The sequence below is a fragment of the Oxyura jamaicensis genome, chromosome 10, assembly GCF_011077185.1.
Source record: "Oxyura jamaicensis isolate SHBP4307 breed ruddy duck chromosome 10, BPBGC_Ojam_1.0, whole genome shotgun sequence".
Classification (NCBI taxonomy): Eukaryota; Metazoa; Chordata; class Aves; order Anseriformes; family Anatidae; genus Oxyura; species Oxyura jamaicensis.
This window is the reverse complement of record NC_048902.1, coordinates 6,982,252-6,992,059: the sequence shown is the minus strand read 5'-3', so window position 1 is coordinate 6,992,059 and position 9,808 is coordinate 6,982,252. Positions and strand designations below refer to the sequence as shown.

Here is a 9,808-nt window from a genome sequence, read left to right as displayed (position 1 = left end):
ATGGCCTTGGCTTGATGTCTCATTCATTCTCATGAGCCTTGTTTGTACTAGCAGGCTGCTGCTCCAACACAGCAACGTCACTTAGTGCATTTAAGCTTTATACGTACTGTACCTGCAGGACACACTGCAGACAGCCAGGAAGCCCCAAGAACCTGTGTTTCAGGTGCATTAGAGAACTAATCTTTCCGCTCTTCTGTTTAAGGCTGTTTCTGATCTGTGCTCTTTAGGAGAGGACAGTATGTATGTAGGTTACTGAGAACTATTTGTTTAATAAAACCTGCCAGTAAATCCTTTGCTGTGCATAGATCAATCTCTCCACATACAGGGAATCAAAATTGACTTGTTACGGGTTTCTGCATGACTTTCAGAGCATGGTGAGATGCAGTCGGACAGGACGCACTTGGTATTGCTTTTTGTGCAAGTTGTGGGCCACGTGGCATTGTGTCTAACTTGGCAACTTGAGCCTTATGTCTTAAATGAAGAAGACAAGCAGATAAAATCCTAGGAGCTTTTCTTCCAAAGAACGATTAGTGACATCATAATGCCTGGTTAATGTAGTAGTTACTTGCTGACTATTACAGTCCTTTTTGGAGGATTAAAAAAATGTATCAATAAATCAGCACATAAATCCATAGCTTTTCTGAAATTTGATATTTTTGGTGAATTTTTTGCCCTCTGACTGATGTCAATGATTGATCTAGACAAGCATAGTGCAGGGCTGTGTGCTAGGGTACTAAATCTTTCCTTTTTTTTTTTTTTCCCTTCTCTTTCTCAATCTTGCATTTTTTTTGTAAGTCCATGATGTAAGTGACCATTACTGAACTTCTTACTAAAGTTTTACCAAGTTTGTTGGAATCTTGTGTTATTAGGTCTAAAATTCCGAATAAATATGTTTATTCTTTCACGCTTAAGTTTGTTTAGAGCACAAAAAGGATACAGAGAATAGTTCTGCTGAATGTGTTATTTGCCTTACAGGTGTCAGTATAGCCTGTAAGTGCAATAAATTCTTTTAGAATACATGAGAATTAACTTAGTGTTATTTCACGGTAAGCTTTGGGCCAAAGTGCAGGCAATGTTTTCCTGTCAAGGTTACCAGGACAGAGACAGCTGCATGAAGTGCTTGGATATTTTATGATTTTGTTTCCAAGAAGGGAATCTGAAATGAAGAATTACTAGATAAAGTTGGACTGTCTGACTTTATTTTATTTTTTACTCTGAGGGAAATGTGAGTTATAACTCTCAGATGTGGTACATCCAGGTACAAGCCATAGCATAATAGGTCTTCAATGCCATGAGATGAATGGTGGTCATTACTACTGTAACAGAACACACTCCTGTGAAAAGAGATGACCAGTTTGGGGGACTTTTTTCAGGAAATCCTTAGAAGCATTCACCTGGCCTAGTGGAAAGAGAAGCCTGCCTTGAAACCAAGCTAGATATTTGTACTAAGGGGAAAAAACAACCCAAAGGTCAAGTCAATGCAAGACAAGGAATCTAGGTCTCGGGAAGGAAAGCTCTTCTGTCATGTTCAGAGTTGCTGTCACTTTGCAGTCATCTGAATCTACAACATTGCAGATCGGGTGGGCTACAGGATAGGATGATCTTTCCCGCTGATACTAGATATCTGTGCCTGGCAACCATGAAATAGATCAAGCCTGGTGAATTTGGTTGACAGAAAGCCCAGGCAGGGATGGCAGTGTTGCTTTACCACTGTTTTTAAGGTAAGCCTCTACATCCCAGACTACTACAGTGGAATGTGACTTATTTGTGCTCATTAATTCCAGCTACTGATGTTAAATTGTCACTACTACAAGATGAGCTGTAGCATATTCTAGCATGCCCTGTCTCTCCTGACAATACATCATTGTCATCTCCTGTTCCTCAGTGGCTTTGGTGTTCTAGGACCTGTGAGCCCGAATGTATGGCCAATCCACCCAGCTCTGCAACTGTCATGGTTTCAGGAATGGAGAACTGGGGGCACCTACAGAGTAATCTGTGGATTGTAGATCTTTTTTTTTTCTAGAAGATATTCAATTTCCATTCTCTGCAGTTGTGCCTGCTTTTCCCGATCAGACATCCTTTAACCATACTGACAATATAATTCCTAGGAGAAGTATCAGATACTCTTGTGTCACCCTTCAGAATGGTGGCCAGCAATTTACCAATTTACCAAGCCCCATCTGAAGTTGCACACTTCTCCTATTTCCAAGTGTAACAGAACTTTTTTAGAAGCAAGCAGAACAAGCTGAGTCATCCTGCCCATCATTCCAATTAAATAATCTCTCTTTGTCCCCTATCTTCTTCTATTCTCAAACTAGTTCCAGCTGCTTTTAGGATTCTTTCATCAGTGTACCTAAACTGCACAGGCTGATTAGGTGTTTGTCAAACCCTCTGATGATGCTGGGAAATCCATTATGCTCTGCTAATGAATTTTGTCCTGGTCGTCTGTGCGCAGAAGCTTGCTTTTCCAGGTAATTGGCTGAACTGAGCAGTGAAGCTTGTTTCATGACAGGCATGAGAAGTATAAATAACGAAGTACCTGTTGTGTGATATATTTTCATGATGCTGATAGCCTTTAAAACATTTTCCAGTTCCATCCTTCCCTATGGTGTAACAAGTCTACCTGACAAAGTTATTGGCAGTCTTGAGCTCTTCATATGCTACTGCCATGAAAGATGCACCTGTTTTTTGCATTAATGTCTGAAGTGATCTTTGTGTGTAACAGTACTCTGGGCTGTTGGGCTGCTCATTAGTACTGTGTTGGCCACAGCACTGTAACTACAGCTGAACAGTAAGCAGAGAAACATCTTATTAATTCAATGAAATATATTGTCATAGAAACAATAAAAAATAATTTAACTTTATTAGTCAAACTCAGACAACAAATATCCATTTTTTTAGTCTAAATAATTCTGTAGATTCCAAGATAGTTGCAGAGTTGTCGATTTTTTTTTTTTTTTTTCCCCTCAGCAATATTGGTATACTCTAGTCTGAGTTTATTTTTTTTTATTGGTGTTTTACTAGAATATTCAACGTTTCCAGCTTTCACCAGGAATGTTTCACAGAGCTTTTCCCAGGATACATAATCGTTACTTTCATCAGACAGAAGACAAGTCTGGTAACCTGCTACTTCATATTAGCATGTTCCAGTTCATTGAGTGGTTGGTATAAAATTTTTAGTTCCTGTTTAAAGTCTATAAAGTTGCTACATATTTATAATGCTTTCTCTGTGTGTTCTCTGTAATACCCAAGCCATCTCTTCCTTTATATTTTAAAGGAATTCAGATGTAGTATCTTATCTCCTTGTTGTAAGAGGTGTATGACTCACTCAGAAAAGAATGTGTATTCAGAATCTGCTCATCTTGTTGGTTTCAATATAGTGGTATGGACTTTGTAGAGACATAGGGAATACTGAAAAAAATGATTTACCATCAAAAGCCAGCCTGCTCCCCAGGATTTATTGCCTGTAGGCACTTTAATAAATGATGCATTAATTTAAATGAAAGCTTCTAAATCTTTTCTGAGGGCAAGGGCAATGATAATAGAGAATTAATTTTCACATTCAGCTACTTTCAGGTATTCAGTCAATGCAAGCAAAGCCAGCAATTTGTCCTTCTCTGTGGCCAGCTCTTTTCCTATGGTAGAACTTGCTCTATGTCAGAAGTGTTCCCTCTTGTTAGTGGTGGTTATGGGAACTAAATTTCCATTGTAAAATAGTATATTGTTTTCTATGCTTCACAAATAGAATAAAATCTAGGCAAAAGGTTTCTGATGGGTACAATTATTGACTGTTGACAAGTGATGTTGGTGTACTTTGGAGTTGTGTTGAGTATTCTTTATCATTTCAGGTAAAATCAGTGCTAAATATTCATATGCTAGCACCAATGTAATCAAGGCTAATCAGAAATCAATATTATTTACTGGTGCTTGTTTGTAGTCAAACTTCTATTGGTGTTTGGGAGAATGGAATAAAATGTTTCCCATTTAAGCTTTAAAGAAGACAGGCAATTTCAAAAAGAATGTTAGTCATTACTGGTAGGCTTCTTGAACACAGAAAATGCAAGACCAACTTAATTCCCCTTTTCATTAGAGCTATTATCTTTTTTTTTTTTTTTTTCTCCTCCCAGCTTTATACATATTCATGCCTGCTTTGAGAGTTCCTTTACACAGCTGAGCACGGAAATTGCAATTAGTGAAAGTTACTCTACCTTCATGTTAAAATGTGTGAGAGAGAAAACAGACTAGAGCAGCTCACCTATTCTTGGGCACCAAAGACAAATTGTTGTGAAGGAAAATATTTCCTTGAGTTGTGTTGATGACTGGCTTTTCCACAGTTAGCATCTGAATTTTAATGGACTTGGACACCATGTTTTTATCTTAAGTGTTTCAACCTGTTTTGCCTTATGGGGACTTAAATCTTGGAATGTATGCAGGGAACAGGAATCAAATGTATGGAAAACAATGAAAATGTTTTCAGATTTGAAATAAATATGAAGTAGGTACTGCCTGGAATTCAGTGTATTTCCATTTTAAACATAGAAAGCATTTAAAGCCACATGTGGTTAGATTCCTAAGTAGTACTGTATTTCAGACTGAGCTCAGTGGCAGTGGAACTAGGGGCAGCAAAATCTCTTTGGATTCTTCATGGCAAGTGTTAGCTTCTCATCACAGGCCTGTCTAGTATGTGACAAAGAAAGAATTATTCAGTTCAACCTAGCAGATTTGCCTCTCAGGAGGAGAATTATACTAGGCACTTGAGATACTTTGCATAAAGTCCCTATGTGCCTGAAGGCCCTGCCACTCATGTGCTCTTGCTGCCAAGCAGCATGCAGTCATCCGTTGTTTCATTCACGCATTCAGAGGAGCACAGACACATCTTAGAAAACTGCATGGGAATCAGCCTTTGCTGGTGAGGTAAAATACCAGCTGTTCCAAGATAATAATAAATAACAGAAGAAAGATAAAGTTTTTAGATGAAATTTGCTGGACCTCTGTAATACATTGCATTACTTTCTATGTAAGCTATGCAAAGTGACTTGATCTAAGCTGGAAATGGTGAGCAGACTGCTAGTAGCTATCTTTTGCCTATGTCAAAATGACACGAATGAATCAATGTGCTAAATATTTGCTCACAATATTGATCTCTGAAAAAAAAATTAAGTGCCTCAGTATGTTGAGGCTTTTTTTTCAGAAAACTACAGCTGGGTGATGGCTGTTCTCTTTAGGAAAATAAAACTGAACAGGGTTATTTATTCTCACAGAAGCCTGGGGAAATTTTGCATATATCATGTGAGGCAATATAATGCACTAAACCATTTCTCCTGCTTTAAGAATGTCAGATTTTGTGTTCCCTCATCTATGCCTGCCTTGCACATTCCTGATTTACAGCGGAACAGAAGTTTTTCTTTCTCTTCCCACTCATCTTGACTGGACACGTTGAGCAGGAAGGACAGAGCCTGAGTGGTGACCAAGCTCACCTTTCCACAGGCTTTGATGCCTTCAACAGGGAGCCCACCCTCAGCCCCTCCACAGGGCTGTGAGGGAGGCGGCTGTGCTGAGCCCCTGCGAGGGGAACTCCCCATCCCCGCTGCCCATCTGCTGCGCGAGGCCTCCTGTCGCTCCCCCTGTGACCCCCTGCCTACCCCTGCGTGTAAGTTTTCCCCTCACACTGCAAGGACCCAGCCCCTGGAACCGATCACTGCCAGAGGTGAAGATTGGGAAACCAGTTCTGAATTTCTGTCATTACTCCAGCAGTTACCTTCTACCAAAACAGCTGTGCTGCACAGGCCTTGCAGTTGTGCACGGTAATGTTGTTCTCCTCCCCTGACAGAAACAGGAGAGGGTGAGTAGTTTGTGTGGGGGGGTATACACGTACCATTTTTTTTTTTTTTTTTTTTTTTTTTAATAAATAAGCAGCACACTGCTGTTGCTTACAGCAGACTGCAACCAGGGGTAAGCCAAGTCCCGAACCAGCCCCAGAGGGAGCTGGGACAGGCAGAAGGGAAGGCCGAGACGGCGCGGCCACCAGGGGGGGCTCGGGGCCGGTCCCTCGCTGGGCTCGGGGCGGGATGGAGCCGGCGGCCCCCAACCTTCTCCTCGGGAGAGAGACCCCCGTCACGGCTCTTGCAGCCCCCGGGCGGACCCCGCGTTCCAGCAGGGACCGGGACGGGAGCTGAGGTGAAGCCGTGCCCCCAGCTAGATCCCTTCCGGTTTCAAAGTGGCTCGCTGCAGAAATTTGCTATAGCAACAGGAAGCCTCGTTGGCAGCGGTTTTTAATTACGGTCTGAAACTAATCAAGGAAAGGAGAAGCTTTTGAACGCAGGAAGCTAAGAGCTAATCATCCGTTTGAGTGCCTCTTTCCAGGGGGGATGTACAAGTACTCCAGCGCTGCTGAGCTCCCAGCGCGCCAGCCATCTGGCAAATGGCTGTAATGTGCAGGCCTTAGGGGAAGGGGGGATTCGGGGAAACCGAGGGATTTTCCACTGGGTGTACAGGAAGCCTCAAGAGACTAAGCAGAAACTAAGTACCTAAAACAGGGCGGCTACTTTCTGTAACTGCTGCCTGATGCTAGTTGCTGTACTTGCTCTATCAGGACAACGTGTGTGAACCATCACTGGAAGTAATAATGTTCCTACTAAAAATCTCCAATTCCGTAATTTTTCTCTATTTTTAGAAGCCAATCTTGTTGTTATTAAAAGCAGAGGTGTGCACATTGGGAAGAAGCTCACTTTGCAGAAACTACATGGTATGTAAGGTGTGATGCGTATAGGATCATATTGCCTGGTCTGAAACAGTTCCAGTGTGTGCCCTACGCTCTGCTTCCTGAAGGAGCCATCCCCTTGTCTTCTCCTCCCATGCCACCAAAAAGTCCTGTTAGCTGGGGAAAGGGCCAGCCCCCCTGCAAGCCTCTCAGTTTGGTCGGGGATGACTTGAACCACACTCACAACAAGCAAGCCCACTGAAGTAAAATGCAAAAGTACTAACGATTGAAACATTATTAGGACATTTTGGGGTGTCCTGAACTCTTTCACAAAGCATGGCATATTTTTTTCCCCATCACTTAAACCCCTAGAGGACTATTATGAAAGTGAAATTTAGTTGTTGTAAAACAAGCAGGAGAGAGGCAAGGCTCAGCCCCAGAATGTGTGTTCCTATCTAAACCTTTCAGCAGGTTCAAAATGTTCCCTGCCCCTGAAACCCACTAGATTTGTTTCCTCTGAGTATACCCAGTCTATTCCAAGCACTGAGTAAACATGAACTTCAGCTCTTCAGGGAGAAAAGCAAAGACAAAATTGTCTATTGTCAGTGTGTTACAGGCATACAGCTTCAACTGAGTATTTGGCTAACCTCTGTGGCAGGTTGTTTTGGTTTTGCTGTTAAGGTTTCTCATGCTCTTGCAGAGTAATTACAAAGAGTTTGCAGAGGCCCATTTGTGCCCTGCTGCACCGAAGAGCTGCACTGGGAAAGTTAATGGATCCCACCCGCTCTGTGCAGTGTCTGTTAAGGGTCACGCATGCCTGCGCTTTGGAGATACTCCATTTCAAGGTGACTTGCCAGAGCGTTCCTTTGCCTCGTCTTTCTCCTCATTTCACGTGCATGCCCATTGCTGCTGCTGCTCAGCATCAGTGATAGGACACGGGGTCGGGGCTTGGTCGTCTCATGTTCTTTGCAGATAACAAGGAGAGGGGGGCACATATCCCGATGCAGAAAAGAGACCAAGTTCTTTTTAAATGAGCTTGCAAAACTGCAATCCACGCTTCCTACTGCTCTCACGCTGGACACCCGCCAGGATCTCGAGAAGAAAAGGAGCACTGAGACAATCCCGCCTTTGTCCCGGGTTTGTTAGTTAATGCCTCGGGACGCCGGCGGTAGGGCAAGGACGAGGGGCCCCGCGCTGTGGGGCTGGCTCCGGGGCCAGGTTTGGCCACCCCCGGGAGCGCGGAGCAGGGCCGGGCCGGGGCCGGGGCCGGGGCTGGGGCTGGGGCTGGGGCTGAGGCTGGAGCTGCGGCTGGGGCTGCCGCCCCCTCTCTCCCTCCTTCCCTCCCTCCGCCGGTGGCGCGGTGGGAGGCGCCCGGCGCCGCTAGAAAAGGGCCGGCGGCCGGTGTGGGGAAGCGGCAGCGGCAGGAGAGGGCTGCGGGGCGCGGCTTCCGTCGGCAAGGTACGTGCAAAGCTCTGCCCTGTTCTCAGACAGGGCTCGCTGCCGTGGGGTCTGTCGAGCGGCTTCGTTTCGTCCTCTCGGCGCGATCCGCTTGCTGCAGAGCCGCGGGTTGCGCCGGTGCCGGTCCTGCCGCTCGCGGTATCCCCGCTGCCCCCTTTGCTGTTGTGCATCCGAGAAAGGTGTTCACGTGCTTTTGTGTTTCTGTGTCTGCAGGTGGATTTGGGCTTTCGGCTGTTCCCCTCCGAGGACGCCCAGGCTGGCTACAGCAATGTGGTTCTTGGAAAAGATCAGAGCATCCCATGAAAACAGAAGCCTCCCTTGCCCTGCCTTCCTGGGACTGCCCCCTGGCCAAAGCGTGCTAGAAAAAGGCCGCCTGGGGGCTGCTGCTTTTCCCAACGTGCTCACCCCGGACAGAATCCCGGAATTCTGCATTCCCCCCAGGCTGGCCACCTCTGTTCCTGTGAAGGGCCCTGGCTCCCACCAGCACCACGGTTCGGAGGACACAGATCTTAATTCCTCTGACTGCAGCTCCAGCTCTTCTTTGCCCCATCTCATCCAGGTGGAAAGTGCTGAAGAGATCCCAACCCTGGAGGAAGAAAGCACCAACTCAGACCCACAGTCCCAAGCGGCACTCTCCCTGCCTCACTTCCCCAGAGCCCCCACTTCCTATGGCTTCTGTACGTTGCTGGAGAGTCCCCACACCAGGAGAAAGGAGTCGATCTTCCATGGCGACACATGCGGTGCTCTGCCCGGCCTGATGCTGCCTCGATCCAGAGCTAACACTTTCAGTGGCAAAGGGAATATGTCTAATCCTATTGCTATCAGCTTTGCTTCTGTAAGGTTGCCTCCTAAGCACCTCTCCCTCCACAGGCAAAGTGCCTGTGACAGCGATACTGCCTCCTCCAGCGACTCCTCTCCTTTCAGCTCCCCACTTCTCAGCAGATCACCTCCCAAACCCTGCTCCTTGGTCAAGACACGAAGCCAAGAGGGATTGCTCTGCCGAGCATTGAAAGCCAAGAACAAATCCAGCATGGCCAGGAACAACTCTCTGTCTACAGAAGAGAGTAGCTCCACTGATAACAGCCCCAGTGCCATCAGGCGAGCCTCAGAGGGACTGCTTGCCACGCGGAGCTTTAGCATGTCCTGTTCTCCCATCTTTCCCCTGGACCTTACCCACACCCGGGAGAGACTGGTGGGAGAGAGCACAGTGGTAATGGACAAGGGAGGCATGCTGAGGCTGTCAGCTGAATACTGCTCAGAAAACGAAAGACTGCGGATCCGCCTGATCAGTGCAGAAGGTTTATATGATGACTCTGTAGACCCCAAAACCATAAACTGTTGCATCACCTTCTCCCTGGTACCAGGGAAAACACAGAAGCAGAGAAGCACTGTTATAAAGAGAAGCAGGAATCCCATCTTCAATGAGGACTTCTTTTTTGATGGCGTTACAGGAGAAGAGCTTCACAGCCTCTCTGTGAGGATGAAAGCAACAAACAAAGGGTGCAGTATGAAACGGGATTACACCTTAGGAGAACGGGAATTGTCTTTAACAAGCATGTTGTCCTTGTAATACTTCAAACAGTTATTTTGTATACTGGAAGTTTTGTACTGAATAAAGTTTTGGTTCTTTTTGTTAAAGAGTACTTCAAA

At 45.4% G+C, this 9,808-nt stretch overlaps 1 protein-coding gene across 1 annotated transcript; it reads left to right on the top strand.

Annotated features, from left to right (window-relative positions):
* Window positions 1-8,007: 8,007 nt before the first annotated feature.
* Window positions 8,008-9,808, top strand: LOC118172348 (C2 calcium-dependent domain-containing protein 4C-like). The gene is made up of 2 exons (XM_035336192.1): window positions 8,008-8,158; window positions 8,372-9,808. The coding sequence occupies exon 2, from the start codon at window positions 8,427-8,429 to the stop codon at window positions 9,726-9,728; it is 1,302 nt and encodes a 433-aa protein (XP_035192083.1). The 5' UTR covers window positions 8,008-8,158; window positions 8,372-8,426; the 3' UTR covers window positions 9,729-9,808.

What these genes read in the sequence shown, in the direction of transcription:
- LOC118172348 (XM_035336192.1), top strand. Translation starts at nt 8,427, where the DNA reads ATGTGGTTCTTGGAAAAGATCAGAGCATCCCATGAAAACAGAAGCCTC.